At 41.9% G+C, this 19,293-nt stretch overlaps 1 protein-coding gene across 1 annotated transcript; it reads left to right on the top strand.

Annotated features, from left to right (window-relative positions):
* Window positions 1-7,175: 7,175 nt before the first annotated feature.
* On the top strand, window positions 7,176-18,756 carry FAIM (Fas apoptotic inhibitory molecule). The gene is made up of 5 exons (XM_084901826.1): window positions 7,176-7,405; window positions 12,863-12,995; window positions 13,345-13,573; window positions 15,654-15,703; window positions 18,300-18,756. Exons 2-5 carry the CDS (start codon window positions 12,885-12,887, stop codon window positions 18,447-18,449), a joined length of 540 nt encoding a protein of 179 aa, XP_084757952.1. The 5' UTR covers window positions 7,176-7,405; window positions 12,863-12,884; the 3' UTR covers window positions 18,450-18,756.
* The last annotated feature ends 537 nt before the right edge of the window (window positions 18,757-19,293 follow it).

Here is a 19,293-nt window from a genome sequence, read left to right as displayed (position 1 = left end):
TAGCCCCAACTGTACAAATATGAATCGCTGTCATCACATCATATAGCCACATGATGTCGCTGTTAACAACCTGTATTTTCCAAGTGGTTCAATGAAGCAGGTCTGCAGTGATGCAGGTCCCACAATGGCCAACAAAGCTTCTCCCACATAAGACATTAACCATAGTATCGCTCACAGGAAAGGTCTTAGGTTCATAGCTCAATACTTTCGGGCGCATACACAGCCTTACTCCAGGCAGCTGGGACCACAGAGTCTGATCTCTGTGCCTGGCCCCCATGCAAAAGGGGATCACCATAACAGGAATTGGCAGTGGGGTGGGTGTTCCTTAAGTTGGAAGGTGGAGGCAACTTAAGTAAAACTGAAGTCCTGTAAGCAGTGAGAGGACAGTGGATGCTAGATAAACAGATCACCAGTATTTATAATCTACAAAGCACAAGAAGCCTAATTGCTCTCTATTTCCTAACAACAGACAGCCCCTTCTCTCATCACTCCTGGATTTCATGTGTAGCAAGGGGAGGGGAGGAAGCTCTATATCATTGTCCTCCAAAGAAATCCCCTTCTTATGGACCACCAAGGCATAGCTCAGGCAAATATATTAATAACAAATGCTCAAGAACCTGTACAGAATAACCATAGTTTATTCATTGAGCCCTTAAAATGTGCCAGGGTCTGGGACATTTTCATCTTTTAACTTGTTGACTCATCACAACAACTGTAGTATGAATACTGTTATTATCTTATGTTACAAATTATCAAATTAGAAAATATAATGAAAAAGAAAACACAAACCAGACTTGCTTAGGTCTCTTAGCAAGTGTGTGGCAGAGCCAGGATCTACAATTAAAATTCTGGATCCAGAGTCTATTTCATTAATCACATGACCATACCATTTCTCATGATGGGCATCTACTGTAAGTTGGTGTATGCACTTACTTTAATTTGCAATTATTTCATCTATCTCTATATTAGTTATCTATTGATGTATAACAATAAATTACCCCTCAACACAGCAGCTTAAAACAAACATTTACTATCTCAAAAGTTTTATGGGCCAGAAATACAGGAGTGGCTTAGCTGGGTGGTCTGGACAGAATCTTTCATGAGTTTTCAGTCAAGCTGTTGGCCAGGGCTTCCCATCTCAAGGTTCAACAGGGGCTGAAGGATTTACTTCCAAATTCAAACCTTGGCTGTTAGCAGGACTCAGCTCAATCCTTGTCGTATAACAAACAGATAGCTGCCATTCATGGTACCATTTAAATAATTTTTAAAAGCAGGACTATATCCATGCCCAAGAACATTTACTTATGTATATAATTTCTATATAACGATTAGAGGGACAACCCTGACTCCTCCCAACCCCCCAGCCCCATGCACAAATTTCATGCACCTGGCCTCTAGTTTCTATGTAACTACTAGAGGCCTGGTGCATGAATTTGTGCGTGGGTGGCCTGCCCCGAGGTGCCCATCATTGGATAGCCCATGGGCAGTTGGCCAGCTGGCCAGCTGGCCCCGCCCCTGATTGAGTTGTTGTGGGCCATTCGGGGCCCAGATCAGGCTGGTTGGCTGCCACAGTGCATGTCATGGCTACCAGTTGTTCTGGTTGTTCCGCCGTTCTGGTTGCTGGGCTTTTATAGATAGATAGATAGATAGATAGATAGAAAGTGGACTTGGAAGGTAACACCACATTGATGAGAACATTGGCCTTTGGGGAGGAGAAGAATATAATGGTGTTGGAATTGAAAGTCAAATAGGGTTTTATCTGCAACATTTTCTTCTATTAAGGTTTTTATTGAGTCAATATTTAGTGATGGTCACTCAACTCTGGATAGCAGGAATGTAAGAATTATACTCTGTTTCTATATTTTAAAAACTTCTCAAAATAGCCAAGACCGGTTTGGCTCAATGGATAGAGTGTTGGCTTGGGGACTGAAAGGTCCCGGGTTCGATTTTGGTCAAGGGCATGTACCTTGGTTGTGGGCATATCCCCAGTAAGGGGTGTGCAAGAGGCAGCCAATCGATGTCTATCTCTCATCGGTGTTTCTAACTATCTCTCTCCCTTCCTCTCTGTACAAAATCAATAAAATATATTAAAATAAATAAATAAATAAATAAATAAATAAATAAACAGGATATGCCCTGGCCGCTGTGGCTCAGTTGGTTGGATGTTGTCCCATGCACCAAAAGATTGCTAGTTTGATTCTCAGTCAGGACACATGCCCAGGTTGCAGCTCAATGGGGAGTGTGCAGAAGGCAGAAGGCAGCCAATTGATGTTCCGCTCTCATATCTGTTTCTCTCTCTCTGTTCCTCTCTCTAAAAATCAATTTTAAAAATCTTTAAGAAAATAAAAATAAACAAGATACAAATTTTCAGACTCTTAACCAACTGAAACATATGTCTGCACTGCCTTCCTTTGGCTCTTTACTCTAAGTAAGGGTGTATCTGCAAACCCCACTCTCCACATGACTCAGACCAAACCTATTTTCTCCTCAAGATTTTCTGGTTTGAAGTTTTACAAAATCCCCTTGGTTTGCTGCTTTTCCACTCTCGGTATTTGTGCCACAGCCTCCTTGAGCTGAGGGAGAGCCTGGCCAGCAGCATGAGGCTGTAGTTTCTGGCATTGGTTCTGACACACGATTCTCTGAGGTCAGAATCCTGAGCCCTGAGCTCATTTCTAAAGTGCCCTCTTCCTTTAACATAACCAGCAGTCACCCTGAAACAATTCTGGAAGGGCACATGGAAATTTTAAATCTGTAGGCATCAGATTATGTAACCCTTTCTTTCTATTCCGATCTCCATTCATGCTGTTTAAAAAACAAGTTCAGAAAATCAGTCAATACAAAAAAATAAAATAAAAATCAGTCAATCCATTAACAGTTCCCTTTTCAAAAGGAGGCCCAATAAAAACATGGACTCTTGTGAATTAAAGCATTTTTAGCTGCTCTCTTAAAATAAATCACTGATGTCTAAGGGCAAATTGGTAAGAGGCCATTTAAGAAGAAAGAGAAGCATATAGGCACTTCCTGGGAAACAAAGGAACAACTCAGTGAGAATAAAGTCGAAAGCCGGACACCTCTGAATGAATGAGCATGTTTTGTACTCAATCTCAATACTTTTCACAGTATTTTGTTCAGACTTTATTTTCATCCATAACAATCCTGTTTGGTAACAATTCACTCTTCTTACCTCCAGTGTCCTGGATGGAGGGAATCAGTAGGTAGAAAATGCAGGTATGTTCCTTAATTCCAGGTATCCTAGAAACCAGACCCAAAGAGGAAATAGTGGCACAGTACAGATTATCTTCGGAATCGCAAACTGTTTTGCCTTTTCTGGGTGCAGACTTGGATGTACCTTATGAGCTGACTCTGGAGTCCCTGGACAAAGAAACTTTCCAGGCCTCGGAGTCAGGGCTCGGATTTTTCTTCAATCACAATGAACACTTTTCTAAGAAGGTCTACTAACATGAGCATTTCAAATTCCCCAGGCCTGGCTCCACATGCTGTAATTTGGTGTAAATGTAATCACTGGGCTGCTGTAGGAACTATAGGTAATGATATACAAGACATATAGCAAGTATTCAATTACACATATTAGTTTTATTAAGAATATATCCAGGGAAGAATCCAAGATGGCTGCTCGGGTAGGCAACTAGCCGCAGCCGCACACAACAATTTTAATAAAATACAACTAAAATATAAAATGGACATTACCCAGAACTACAGGAAAGTCGACTGACTGGAAATCCTACAACAAGAAGCAAGGAGAAAACCAGAAGGAAGCACGGAGGAGCTGTAAAAGCCTAAGGTACGGAGACACGCGGCGCACTCGAAGAGGACGGAGCCGGAGAGGAGGGAGGCCGAGTGCCTGGCGGGCGTTCCCTAGCGGAAAGGAGATAAAACTCCGACTGTGCTGGGCCCCTGACTGCTCTGAACCCCAGTTCTGGGCCAGACCCCGGGGACTCAGGCTCAGCCATAGGGAGCTGGGCTGTAAGTCGGAACCCCGGGGTAGCGGAGAAAGGAGGTCCCGGAGGCGCGCACACTGCCCCCAGAGAAGGGACGGTCGGCTGTGCCGCGGGATTGCCCTGACGGGAAGGAGACTGGGGCTCCAGACTGCTCTGAACGCCACCTCCAACTCCACTTCCAACTGAACTGAACCCCAATACCGGGCTCATTGTGGGAGAGCATAGACTGTTTGGCAGCAGGCGAAAATCGAGGGCACCTTTCTCTCAGAGGCGCCGGCAGCGAGCACTGAAGGACCCGCATAGGGCGGGGCTGATGGAAGCCAAAGCTGCAGGCTCCACCCTGAAACCCCGTCCCATCTGTAACTGCGAAATGCGACAACAAAATAGATCACAAACGAAAGAAATGGAGGGCAAAAAGCGTCTGGATATAGAGTTCAAATCTACGCTTATAAGGTTTTTCAAGAATTTCCTAGAAAAGATGGATAAGGCCTATGAGGATATGAAAAGAGATCAACTAGAATTAATAAGGAGTCAACAAGAAATGATAAGGGATCAACAAGAAATAAAGAATACATTGTCTGAAATAAAAAATATTCTACAGAGTCCTAAAAACAGAAGGGAAGATCGCAAGAATCAAGTCAAAGATTTGGAACATAAAGAGCCAGAAGACACTCCTCCACAGAAGCTAGAAGGCAAGAGAATCCAGAAAATTGAAGATAATGTAAGAAACCTCTGGGACAACTTCAAGCGAACCAACATCAGAATTATGGGGATTCCAGAAGATGAGAGAGAGCAAGATATCGAAAACATACTGAAAGAAATAGTGACAGAAAACTTCCCCCACCTGGTGAAAGAATTTGACTTACAAGTCCAGGAAGCGCACAGAACTCCAAACAAAAGGAATCCAAAGAGGACCACACCGAGACACATCATTATTAAAATTCCAAGAGCAAAAGATAAAGAGAGAATATTAAAAGAAGCAAGAGCAAAGAAGGTAGTAACTTATAAAGGAGCACCTATACGATTGTCAGCTGACTTCTCAACAGAAACCATGCAGGCCAGAAGGGAATGGCAAGAAATATTCAAGGTGATGAATAGCAAGAACCTACAGCCAAAAATAAGCTACCCAGCAAAGCTATCACTCAGAATCGAAGGTCAGATAAAGAGCTTCACTAATAAAAAAAAGCTAAAGGAGTTCATCACCACCAAACCAGAATTATATGAATTGCTGAAGGGGGTTCCTTCAGAAGAGAAAGTAAACAAAGATAAAAATTATGAACAACAAATACGTAATTATCAACAAGTGAATCTAAAAACCAAGGAAATTAAAAAAAATCTGATGAACAATATTAACTGTTGAATATAATAGAATCAGAGGTATGGAAGGGGAGTGAACTGACGATTCTTGGGGAAAAGGGGAGAGGGGGGCGTGGGAAGAGACTGAACATAAACTGTGCACCTATGGATGAGGACAATGGGGAGAGGGGAAAGGGCAGAGGGTGGGGTGGGAACCTGGTGGAGGAGAGCAATGGTGGGGGGAGGGAAGGAACATTTGTAATAATATGAAAAATAAAAACTTATTTAAAAAAAAAAAAAAAAAGAATATATCCAGAATCCTAGTTTCTTAAGAAAATCTGATCCTTCATTAACATATCTTTGATATGACAACGTATCCCCAACCAGGATCTCCTGGTCCTAACCCAGCAACTCAGGATTGTTTCTCAGAACTACGGACTAGGAGGAAAGAATTAAGGAGAGGTCTTCACCTAGCCTGTCCCAGCTCTGGAAAGTTTGTCACACTGGAGCCTTTTACCTTTCCCCCCCTAATCCATTCCTTCAACAATCGCTTATTGAAAAGTCTCTGTTCAAGACACTGGTACAGAAGAAAATGCAAATATTTGAAAAGTCTTTGTCTTCAGGGGACTTTCAATACAGGGTAGCAAACAAGAACTTAACACTCGCTAAGCAGAATCCCTGTAACATATTTTGCTTAAGAACCCATTTTTATTACTTTGCAGACTGGTTAGCCTAATCAGTAGTTACCTGTTGTCTTCCAATTCCCCCTTCACTCACGTATTTTTATTTTATTTTTTTAAAGAGGAATATTTTAAAAATATATTTTTATTGATTTTTTACAGAGAGGAAGAGAGAGGGATAGAGAGTTAGAAACATCGATGAGAATCATCGATTAGCTGCCTCTTGCACACCCCCTACTGGGGATGTGCCTGCAACCAAGGTACATGCCCTTGACCGGAATAGAAACCTGGGACCTTTCAGTCCACAGGCCTACGCTCTATCCACTGAGCCAAACTGGTTTTGGCCACTCACGTACTTTTAAAACAAATTCATCCTCCCTGCCAGGGTGTCACCATCATTTACATTGAATTCAGCGGCAAGAAGAAATCGCACAAGGAGCCTGGCTGCCTCTCTGCCCCCCAATCTGCTGGGCCCTCCGAACCCCTCCAGAACGCTTCACTGGTCTCTAACTTGTTGCTGGTCCCAAGACCACTCATCGCTGTCCTCAGATGGCCCACCCAGCAGCCTTCTTCCCTCTCTGCAGGTGACATTGTCCCTCCTTACAGGGAAACCCAACGTACTTAACGCATCACCGGGGCCTCATGTTCATTCACTCACTCAACGAACATTTATCGGAGCCTGCATGAGCAGGTGTGGGAGCTACAAGAGTGGGAGCCAAGCGGCCATGGCCCCGGCCTTCACGGACCTCACTCTGCTAAGACACTCCTTCAGCAAAAATCACGCACAAAACTGCACACCTTGCCAGGGGCTAAGAAGAAGAGCGACAGGTGCTGCACATCTTAGAGGCCAGAGTAGTTTTCCTTAAGAAACGGTCATGCGGAATAATCTCGACAACAAAGTGGACGCAACCTGAAGAAAGAAGCCAGGAGCGTTGCAGAGGCCCTGGGGGGAGAAGGAGCGGGCACCCACTTGGGCAGGTGGGCACGATCCTCACACACCGGGCCTCAGCCTCTCACAGGGGTCTGGGTCTCTGAACTGAAGAAGTCAGAACCCACCGAGATATTTCAAGGGGCGAATGCCGCGATCAGATTAACCTGCCCGGTGTCTGGAGCGAAGGCACCCGGACCGCTTTGCCCCCAGGGGACCGCCCAGCGCCCAGCCCTGCGGGTTCTCACCGCCACCGCCGGCCGGGCCTGGGCCGGGGCCGGGGTCGGGGCTGGGCGTGGCGGTCGCCCGGGCGGGGCGGTCGCCCAGGCGGCGGCGCGGCGGGCGGTGGCGGCCCGCGCCCGGCGCCCCCGGGGACCGGAGCGGACTCACAGCCGGCGCGCAGGGGACTCGCGCGGCCGCGTCTCGGCTTCCGCGCGGGGCGGGCTGCGTCCGGTTCTCGGCGGCGGGAGAAGGCCCCGCGCGCGGCCTAAGCGGCCGAGTCCCACCGATCGCCGGCGCGGCCCGGAGCCCACGGCGCCCAGGTGAGCCGGCGGCCCGGCCCCCGGAGGCCCTGCGCGCGGCCCCGGCCGCCACCCCGGGAGCCGCGGCGCTGCGGGCGGTCCGCGCGGCGGGAGGCCCGGGCCGCGGGGTGTGTTCCGGCCGCCCGGCCGCGCGGACGGAGGCGGGGATCCCCTTCCCCCCCCCCCCCGGTGCCGGCCAGGCCCCGCGATCGCCGCTCCAGCCCCGGCCTCGTCCCAGCCCTAAAGTTGGGAAAGTGGGACCGGAAAGCACCAGAGCCCGGGAAACAGCGCGGGTGAACTTGAACCTGCATTTCCTTCCTTTTCCCTATAAACGCGATCAGATTGTGTTTCGCAGGACCTGGAGCAGAAAGCAGAGTAACCGGCCCCTTTCTGTCCGTGCATCGCGGGCACCACCGCGGCCGGGGGGAGGGTTTCCTGTTTCTTTGTCTGGAGGACGCGAGGCCGCGGCCCCGGGGCCGGGCTGACCTGGCATCCTCCCCGGAGTCTGACCTGTTGAATGTCAGGACTGTGGTTTACTTCAGGGGAACTCCCTGATGGCGAACACACACACAGACAGGCGGTTTGCAGTTTTTACAAAAGCCAATTGTTAGCACTGTTCCGCCTGGCTTTTGTTTACAGCGACTCCTGGGTGAGGCTTGTGGCAGATGTGCATTGCAGAATGCTCCTTAGAGGAGTTATTCCCAAAACCCTCACCGGGGTTTGGGAGTACCTGGTTCAAGGAACTTCCTGGTCGCCTTTGTTGTAGGTCCCCCAGGGCACAGGGAGCAACTTGTCAACACCTGTTGGCTGAAGAGGGACTGGCTTTGTGGCGGTCCTTACCTAGAGCTTTTGCAGAAAAGGGAACGATGAGTACCTTGGAAATTTTAAAATTTGATTTAGATTTAGCTTGGACAAACCACCACAGTCCCCAGTACGGTTAAACTTAGGGTAATGCAAAATTCAAGCTGGGCTTAGATGAATCGTGGAAACATTTTAATAAGTTTAAGTCATACACTGTTAAGGGAAGGGATTACACTGTTAATTAATTAAGTCATACACTGTTAAGGGGAGTCTTCAAAATCTCCCCTTGAAGACTTGAAAAAGACTTTGAGTGAGTGGCATTGTCCTCATCAGTGAAAATACGTGGAATTCGTTCTTCCATTCGTTTCATTTACATTTTTTAAGTTTTGTGCTAAAATAGAGGGAATTTTTCCTTGTCATGATCATTTTCCTATTTGGTCACATGAGCCTGAAAATTAAATTTTTAGATAGGAATTTAAAAATTACAGTAAATTGATTCCTTTCTCCCGAATATTAAACCAAAGCCTTCCCCCCACTTGGCAGGGCTGGGGTCCTTTCTCCGTGGGCCCATTCTGCCCTCTCCTGCCTCCCTGTGTAAGGCACTCCCATGTGGTGCTGTGACCCTCCTTCCATCTCTCCAGGGCCCTCACTCTGAGCTCCGTGCCTGGCACACAAGTGACTGATAACTATTAGCATGGTGGGTGCATTCAGATTATGAGTGTTTATTAAGTCCAGTTTGTGAGTTAGAGATCTGTGTGTGACTGACTTTTCACTCAAATGAGTAAGGTGACCGGGGCAGCTGTGATTATCTCTTGAGTTTAAGTGTATTGCATTCCAAGAAACACCAGCAGTGTGGTTTTTTTTGTGTGTGTTTTTTTACAACTTTGTTGATATGTAATTTATACACCATATAATTTATCCATTCAAAGTATACAATTCAATTTTTTTGCTTAAGTTGTGGTAAAATATATATGACAAAATTTGTCACTTTATTTTTAAGAGTCAAGAATTTAATAACATTAAGTACACTCACAGTGTTGTTCAACCATCACCAATAGTATTTCTAAAACATGTTTACACCTTAAACAGATACTCCATAAATAAATATATGAATGGATGTTGATCATTTAAAACAATTTTAATATTGATTTCTAACCCCCTTTTTATTTGTTGTGTTATCTTTTATACCTATATGAAAAGTTATTATAACTAAGATGGCATCATGCATTATCTTATATATAATAATAATAATACTTGAAGTTCCTTATAATGGAAAACTGGGCAATTCGTTCAAGTTTGAATACTGAATTACTGAACTTTCTAGGGTCTCTACAAGTTGTAGAGCAAAATTTGAATGAAATCCCTAAATCCACTCTGATTTACAGAGGATGCTTTATCCAAGTTGATATTACACTGGCTTACTCTATTGCTATGCATTCCCTTTGCTTTTATAGTTGTGGGATACCCTCCACTTTCTTTTTGTTTTTTTATTGTCTAAAGTTTTACATGTCTCCTTTTCCCCCAATTGACACCCCCCCCCCCCAACCATTCCCACCCGGGAAAGCCCTCACCTCCCCAGTGCCTGTCCATTGGATATGCTAATATGCATGCATACAAGTCCTTTGGCTGCTCTCTAACCACCTCCCCTCACCTCCCCTGCCATTTGTCTCTGGATCTATTTTTAAAAAAATATATTTTATTGATTTTGTACAGAGAGGAAGGGAGAGAGATAGAGAACCAGAAACATCGATGAGAGGGAGTCATCCATCAGCTGCCTCTTGCACACCCCCTACTGGGGATATGCCCGCAACCAAGGTACATGCCCTTGACCGGAATTGAACCCGGGTCCCTTCAGTCCCCAAGCCGACGCTCTATCCATTGAGCCAAACCTGTTTCGGCTGGATCTATTTTTGTTCATCAAATTATGTTGATCATTATATCCCACACATGAGTGAGATCATGTGATATTTATCTTTCTCAGACTAGCTTATTTCGCTTAGCATAGTGCTCTCTAGTTCCATCTACCCTCCACCTTCACCCTAGGGCTTCCTAAGACTAGAAAAATCTACAAAATTTTAAGGGGCTAATAAAAAATAAATAAAAAAGAGGGGTTTATTTTAGGTACAAAGTGTTTTAAATACCTAGTTTTCATTCTGAAATTCTTAGCCTTCCTTTGCCTGTTATATTGCTTTTATGGATGCTAATCTTTTAACATCTTAAAAAAAAAAAACAATTTGTGGCTTCTGGTTGTTTGAGCTTCCATTTTTTAACAAGGAGAGAGCACCCTTGGGCTTACTAAAAGATAACACAACAAATAAAAAGGGGGTTAGAAATCAATATTAAAATTGTAGGGAGAAGGCTAGGCTAGGGTAGAACTTGGAGCAAAAATTAGTAAGCCCATTTTTTTAGTAGGTTTGGCAGTGGTATAACCATTAATCCCAAATCTTCAAATATGAAGGGATTCCTGTGTGTGTGAGTACACCTGTGCTTCTGATTGCAGCAAAACTTAGTTAGCATTGTAGCCCAGTTACCGTTTAGTTAATATGCACAGGAGCACCAGGCTCTAGGTTTGGCTTGGGCCCTGCTAGAGGCCTGAGCAAACCACACAATTTTTGTGGATTCCTTTCTGGCACTAGTGCGTTAAGTGGGCTTGAGTAAACAGGTAAATTAAGTTTGCTCTTCTAAAGGCAGCTAGCCTCTTCTTGACTGCTTCCTGCAAACACCATTTCTTTGAAGTTCTCTAAAAAAAAATTTGTTTTAATTATATATTCTACCATAATGTAGCCTTCTAAAGTTTAGTATAAAGATTGCATTTTAAATTTGTAACCACCTGTAACACTGATGCTTCCAAAAGATGCATTCTGTTTATCCTAGAGTTTTATGTATTCCCTGGCCTACTGCCTCAGACCCTGGGGGCTCCTTCTGCCTCCATTTGAGGAGCTTGGGACCCAGGGGACTTCCAGGTCTCTTGATGCTCTGATGTGGTAGAGCCCTTGAAATAAACTAGAGTTTATTCTCCCAGTTTTACGAAATTATAAATCCATACCACAGAAAAATATGATTAATCAATTTGAATGACTTGACTTCTTTCCCTGAAAACTCAAGATGGCAATTCTGTTGTGTGTAAAAGCTGTTTCATCAGAAACTTCATCCCATTTCAAGAAATGGATTGCAAAGTTAGAAAAACCCTCTTACAGATGGTTTTTCTGTCTTCTCTGTTGCTCTCAATCTTTCTTGCCTGCAATTCTGCTGTTTTCTTTCCTGGCTGCTAATTGGATTAAGGACTGTTTTGCCAACCATGGCATCTGGAGATGAGAGTCCTATCTTTGAAGATGACGAAAGGTAAATATCTTGCATTGCAACCAAACTGGCTTTTGAAACTTTCAAGACTGTCTTAGTCATCCAGAAGAGTTATTTATCCAGGTCACCTTTTAAAGGACACATTTTGTAAAATTGCAGAATGCATGGTTTCGCTTTTCCATGATGTGAATGAGGATAGCAAACACCCGGTCTGAGGGTGGCCACTGCCCACATGGCATCCTTTACAGGACCGGGATGGATGTCAGATCTTCAAATCCCTCTCGGCACAGTTCTTGGCAGTCACTCCAAAACGATGTAAAACCCAGTCAGTATCTGATTTAGAGCACACAGAGGAGATGAGAGGGAATGAAGAGTCGGATGTAGTTAAGAGAGCAGGTTCGTGAGCCAGAGTCCTAAGTTTAAATCCCATCCCACTTGCTGTCATTGTGACCTTAGACGAGCCCTTGGCCTCTCTGAGCCTGTCTCCTCACCTATAACCTAGTGATGATAATAATAGTACCCAGCCATGATGAGGATTCTACCAGTGAATTCGCGGAAAGCTCTTACAACAGTGACTGGCACCCAGTAAACACTTCACTGTTAGCTACGGTCATTAAAGCTGTAATGTTACTTTTCCCAAAGCTAAAAACCTCCATCAATATCATATTATACGTCATTTACATATAAAACATAATGTTTGATATTCAAATATTTATATTTTTATATTAAAATGTGTTTAAATTATGCCAGAAACTTCTGACTAAATAAAATCCTTTATTTTAAAAATACTTTCTTTTTCCTCTTTTTAAGATTTTTCCATAGCAGTGATAAGAGTTACTATTTTTCATAACATTTTAATCTTTATTATAGGACATTTCTTCCATGACTTCTCTTTTTCTCAGTCTTACTTTAGTAAATTAAAAAGTGTGTATGTTAAAATTAATTCTTAGTCATTGGTTTAAGTATGAAGGGTTTGTAGAATTCTTATTTTGGAATTATTGGATCTGGAAAAAACAAACCACTTCAATGAGGGGAGGGAGAAATAGAGACTTCTTACTGACCTTTCCAAGCATTATTCTGTAGCCTCGCTTAGAATACTGTCACGGATAAACTGATAGATTCTTAATCCTATTAAAATTAAGGTGACTTTGTTTGGAATTACCTGTGTATACCCATGAGAGTACTTTCATCTTAAAGAGTGCATAAGAGAAAGAAGATAGTTACATGTACTGTGAGTGAGATTTCTTAGGTTTTATTACTTTAATATTTTGTCATTTTAAGGGTTTTAAACATCTGTTATTTTCATCTTGGAAGGGTTAGTTGACTATCTAATAACTGTTTCTGGCCTGCTGTAATTGCTGTATTTTATTCCCTTAGCCCTCCGGATAGCCTGGTAAGAATGACAGATCTTGTAGCTGTTTGGGATGTTGCTTTGAGTGATGGAATCCATAGGATTGAATTTGAACATGGGACCACATCCGGCAAACGTGTGGTATATGTAGATGGGAAGGTAGGAAAAAAAGCACGTTACTTTGTAAATATGGTGTACAGAGAAGGTTTATTTTGTTAGTGTAGATTCTTCATATGTATATTCAGGCTTTTCTCTTACTAAAGTGGTTATCTTTATATTTTGGCCTGTATCATTTTGCTGTACAAAGCTATTGAATCATAATTAAGGAATTCATAGACTATAACATCTAATATTTAAACGTAAAATGCCTTTAGAGTCTAAGACCTTTGCATCACAAATTAATATTACTAGCATTATCATTTGCTCACTTTAATTATATTATTTCTAACATTAAACATTACATTTTCTTCCATTTGTGTGTTTTCAACTTTTCTATTTTGTTACTTAGGAAGAGATAAGAAGAGAATGGATGTTCAAATTAGTGGGCAAAGAAACCTTCTATGTTGGAGCTGCAAAGACAAAAGCAACCATAAATATAGATGCTATCAGTGGTTTTGCTTATGAATATACTCTGGAAATTAATGGGAAAAGTCTTAAGAAGTATATGGAGAACAGATCAAAAACCACCAATACTTGGGTATTACATTTGGATGGTGAAGACTTGAGAGTTGTATTGGGTAAGTGATTGCTGTTACTGCAGAATTGTTGGCTTTTTATAGTGGCACACATTATAAAAATTACTTCATAATTTTTATATATATATATAAAAATTTATAATTACTTTCTCTAACTGTGCAGATCTTTTATGGTAGCTTTTTTCCCCCTTTCAAATCTTTATTGTTGGAAGTATTACATATGTTCCCTTTTATCCCAGAGGGGCCCCCTCTCCCCCCAGGCCTTCACCACTTTATTGTCTGTCTGTGGGTTATGCAGATAGGCATACAAGTTCATTGGCTGATCTCCTCTCCGGCACCCCCCCCACATGGGAGCTTTGAATAGGTGTATTTTTAATGTGTTCTGTGTGAATGAAGTATTCAGTTAATTGGTTGATTGATATATAAAATGTGAGAGCCAGAGTTTATAGTGATGGATTTGAGGAGCATAAACTTAGGTTTAAAAACAGAACTCTTGGACCCTGGCCGGGTAGCTCCCTCGGTCAGAGCATCGTCCTGATGCACCAAGGTTGTGTGTTCCTCTTGGATGGGGCACATACAAGAGTCAACCAATGAATGCACAAATAAGTAGATCAACAAATTGATGTTTTTTCTCTTCCATCCCCTCTCTCTGAAACCAGTAAATAACATTTTAAGTGAATAAAAAATATTGATACAGACATTTGCTATTATTCAACATTTCACTTTAAAAGCATGTCTAAAGGCAGTTGGAAATTTAAGATTCACCCATTTTCTCTAGGTGGCAATAGGGTTAGGACTGCAACAGATCAAATTGTTGAGTCCAGGTAAAAGTAGATTGAAAATAAATAAATAAATGAATAAAAGGGCTGAAACAGGTTTGGCTCAGTGGATAGAGCGTTGGCCTGCAGACTAAAGGATCCCAGGTTCGATTCCGGTCAAGGGCATGTACTTTGGTTGCGAGCACATCTCCAGTAGGGGGTGTGCAGGAGGCAGCTGATTGAGGTCTCTCTCTCTCTCTCTCTCTCGAATGTTTCTAACTCTCTATCCCTCTCCTTCCCTCTCTGTAAAAAATCGACAAAATATATATATTATATTTAAAAATAAATAAACGGTCCTAGCTGGGTAACTCAATTGGTTGGAGCATTGTCCTGTGCACCAAAAGGCTGGGGTTCCATTCTCAGTCAGAGCACCTACCCACATTGCGGGTTCGATCTCAGGCCAGGGTGAGTATGGGAGGCAACTAATCAATGTTTCTCTCTCACATTGATATTTCTCTCTCAGGTGTATTTTGGCAGCATTTTGCTCTGTCCACCATGTATACTTATATTTTTTCTTATGATCCAGTAATTTTCCCCTCAAGTGAAACCATTACAAAAATGAATAGAGATTATTGCACTATCCATTAAAAAATTTACTAGTAAGGCTACATTTCTAACCTTTAGAATTTTATCCTGTCTATTCTGTATGAACTCTGTGGCAGCCCTTTGTCGTGGTCTTTTTTTAATCCTCACCTGAGGACATTTTTATAGGATTTTTAGAGAGAGAGGAAGGGAGAGAGAAACATTGATGGGAGAGAGAAACATCCATCAGTTACCTCCTATACTTATTTGATCGAGGATTGAACCTGCAACCTAAGCATATGCCCTGACCAGGAATTGAACTTGTGACCTTTTAGTATATGGCACAACACCCCAACCAACTGAGCCACACTGCCCAGGGCTTGGTGGTCTTTTTATGCCATCTTCCAATTGAGTCAGTGTGAGAGGCCGGCGTAGTCATCTAGTCACTGGCTGCTCCGGGCCCGGAGCATCTGCTCCTCACATTCACTTGTATGCATCTTCCTTTGAAGATTATGCTTCCGTATTTACTTTTGAGTTTAACAAGTCTTCATCAATTTGTATTAGGATTATGAGATTCTCTTAAAAGTTTGTTTTGTTTCATTTTGATTTTGTCTGTGAAGAAAATAATCCGTTTCTTCAAATTTAGAACCAATTCAAAGTTGTGAAAAGTTAATGGACTTTGAGGAATCCAGTGTATCAAACCTTTCTAAAAATAATAAACATAAAGAGTTAACTTTATCTTTAAATCATATATTATAAATTTTAATTTGTTACTTTTACAGAAAAAGACACTATGGACGTATGGTGCAATGGTAAAAAAATGGAGACAGCAGTAAGTTGACTTTTTTTTTTAATGTGGTAATAATTTTATTTTTGTGTTTTAAATCTTTATTGTTCAGATTTTTACAGTTGTTTCTTTTTATGTTGTATGCCATTTAAACATTTCATTTTCTTCTTCTCCCACAACATAAGGATAAGATGAAAAATATGTCCTAAAGGAATTTGGGGATGGGAGACCTACCAGTATCAGAATCTACCACTGAATCAACTCTGAGTTCCTACTCAGTTATTCTTTTTCTTTTTATAAATCTTTATTGTTCAGATTATTAGTTGTTCCTCTTTTTTTCCCCCCATAGCTCCCTTCCACCGGGTTCCCACTCCACCCTCTGCCCTAATCCTCTCTACCCCCCCCCCCTCCTCCACTGTCCTCATCCATAGGTGTATTATTTTTGTCCAGACTCTTCCTGCACCTCCCACAGCTCCCCCTTCCCCCCGAAGATTGTCAGTCCACCCCTTTTCTATGCCCCTGATTCTATTATATGACATTAATTCTTGAAGGGAAATTTAACCAGGACTCACTCAAAATTGATCCTCAGAGCTTAAGCTACTCACCAGGTTCAATCTCCTCATTGACTTCTCTGCTCGGTGAGCTGTTCGGTATCCTGTGACCCCTTTGGGAAGGGCGTCTGTTACCATTCACATGGACTGGGCACCTGCTGCGTGCCCAGCGCCCCGCCCGGTGCTCCTTCCTGTCCTTACTTTCCTGTCCTGCAGTTCTCTCGGTGGAGAAGGAGCAGTTTCAACCACATTCCCTTCCACACTCACAGAATTCTCCAGTGCCTATGTAAAGAGAACATGGTTTTATGATATTGATATGGTTGCAAATTGGTTCAAAATAGTGTTCACCCTACACTGTCTGTTTCTCAGTAATTGATAGGAAACCGCAAGTGTGTGGACAGTAGCTCTTTATGACCCAGTTGCCTCCTCACTGTAACTACAGCCTCGTTTGCAGGACACTTTGGCAGCTCTGTGTTCGGGCAGCCTCCCCAGTACTGGGCACACGTGCAAGTTACATCGTATTTTCTCCTTTTCCTTTTTATCTCCAAGCATCATGACCAAGGTTATGAATCTGTCAAATTGTCAAGAAGCTACTTAGAGGCATTATTTTACTAAACCATTGCCCTGTTTTCTGAATTGATCTTTACAGAAGTATGACTTAAAGGACATTTTTCTTTCTTTTTTAAATATATTTTATTGATTTTCCACAGAGAGGAAGGGAGAGAGATAGAGAGCTAGAAACGTCGATGAGAGAGAAACATCGACCAGTTGCCTCTTGCACACCCCCTACAGGGGATGTGCCCGCAACCAAGGTACATGCCCTTGACCGGAATCGAACCCGGGACCTTTCAGTCCGCAGACCGACGCTCTACCACTGAGCCAAACCGGTTTTGGCTAAAGGACATTTTTCAAGGTGCAGAATAAAAAAGAGTGAAAACACATTGCACTCCAAGTTCAGACCAGCTCACTTTGGAGGTGTTCAGTACAGCTCTCCTAAGAGCTACTGACCACATTCTTCTCAGAGCTAGGAAAATGCTTCTCCCGGATGCACCTATGCTTTCTTTGGTTAGATAACTTTAGCTGCGGGACCTTGCTCTGTCTGGTTGTCTGCCAGGAAGCTCACAGCCAAGTCTTACGTCTGACTGGGGTTTCCTTGCTTTCTGGAGTAATTCATTCTTATCCTTTAATCCTCCTTTTCTTCCTTCCTTCTCTATACTACTTGACCCCTATTTTCTTATTCCAGATCAGTACTATTCAGTATAAGCCACAAACATGAGCTTTGAATGTAACTTTTTTATTAGCCATAATGTTTTAAGGTGACATTTATAATATATTTGATTTAAATCCATCTATCAAAATAGTGTTATTTAACATGCAATCAATAGAAACAGTTTTTAGTGAATTATTTTACATCCTTTGTTTCATACTAAGTATTTCAAATCCGGAGTATATTTTATACTTAAACAGCCTATCTCATTCCAGACTCAACACATTTCAAGTGCTCAATTTTGCCACATATGACTGGTGGCTAATTGTATTGGACAGAGCAAGTCTAGATCTAGTGGTGTTTATGTGACCTCTGTATTTTATTATAAAGCCACTTTATACCGTGAGGAGTCAGATCTGCAAATCTAGGGTCTTTAACAAGTTACTCTGTGCCTCACTTTCCTTATCTGTAAAATGAGGGTAATAGTATTTCTGTCAGGGTTCTTGTGAGGATGCAGTAAAATAATGCATGTAAACCATTCTTGATATAGGATAAGTAACAATAAGTGTTTTCTTATCATGTTTATCTTTTATACTTTTGAAAATATTCTGTATGTCTGTGTAGTACATGTTACATACACAGAGCCATGAGGTGCATGTGGTTTTACTTTTCTCTGAAACTTAAGATTCTTGGATTGTAGAGAGTACAAATAAGAAACTTCCAATTCATAGCAGAATGTAAAAGCACTTAAATACTAGTTTCTAACTTTACAAAGCTTAACATTTACCATGTAATTCACTTTACCACCCTTTTAGATGGTGTTAGTGCTCTAGACAAAGGTAAGTATTTCTGAACACTAATTTCTCCTTCTCTGTTGGCCTAGGGTGAGTTTGTAGATGATGGGACTGAAACTCACTTCAGCGTTGGGAGCCACGAGTGTTACATAAAGGCTGTCAGCAGTGGAAAGCGGAGAGAAGGGATTATTCATACTCTCATTGTGGATAACAGGGAAATCCCAGAGGTTCCTGAATGACTTCATGTTCATGAACATTAATCTTAAGAAGTAACAATCAGGACTTTTACATTACTGTGGTAATTAAATATGTTCAATATGTACTTCTCAGTACATTTAATCTGCCATGTTTTTATTTTTTTAGTTACTTGAAACTGTAATGTTCCAAGAGTCAGGGAAAAATATTATATACAATTAAAAAGACCTGCAATTTATTTTGTAAATAATGTAAAAATGTTTCAAAGCCAAATGGAAAATAAGATATGGACCAAAATCACTAATGTTTTACAACAGGACCTTTTACTGTAATAAACATTATAAAATAAAATTGGTGCTGCTTGATTGTGTTTCTAAAAATGGATGTCTTTATATATTTTTCACTGTGCAAATCAGACAGGACAACATGAATGGGTGTACAGAAAAAACAACAGTAGAAACAGACTCACTGGGGCTACAGATTGAGAGTGTAGAGCTATGTTTAAAATATTCAAGGTAATAGACAATTCAGAGAACTGTAGAGGGAACAGGAAAAATTTTTGAAAAAATATAGAATTAAAAAATGAAAGCTGGCATAATGATATTAACATCAGTTAAAGTAGTCTTTAAGGCAAAAAAGAATTACCGGAAATACATAACACTTTAAAATAATTTTTAAACAGTTCAATTCACCAGGGATATAAATCATCTCTAAATTTTTTTTTTTCAATCGTCATTTTTACTAATCTTTATCTTGGGGCTGCAAATTTGGCTTTCACACTGGCTCTGAGCCAGTTGGAAAACCTGCCTTATAAGGTCTGCATTTCCCTTCCTTCCTACTTCAGACAAGGCAGCTGCGAGCAAAGAGTGTGCTTATCTTGCAGAACCT

The sequence above is a fragment of the Pipistrellus hanaki genome, assembly GCF_964339955.1.
Source record: "Pipistrellus hanaki genome assembly, chromosome: 13".
NCBI lineage: Eukaryota > Metazoa > Chordata > Mammalia > Chiroptera > Vespertilionidae > Pipistrellus > Pipistrellus hanaki.
Note: the sequence above shows the minus strand (reverse complement) of the source record. Positions and strands in the feature narration are given on the sequence as shown.

Excerpts from the sequence above, each read along its gene's own strand:
- FAIM (XM_084901826.1), top strand. The coding sequence starts at position 12,885 with ATGACAGATCTTGTAGCTGTTTGGGATGTTGCTTTGAGTGATGGAATC. Across the intron at positions 12,996-13,344 it reads TGGTATATGTAGATGGGAAG|GAAGAGATAAGAAGAGAATG; the intron begins GTAGGAAAAAAA and ends TTTGTTACTTAG. Across the intron at positions 13,574-15,653 it reads AGACTTGAGAGTTGTATTGG|AAAAAGACACTATGGACGTA; the intron begins GTAAGTGATTGC and ends TTACTTTTACAG.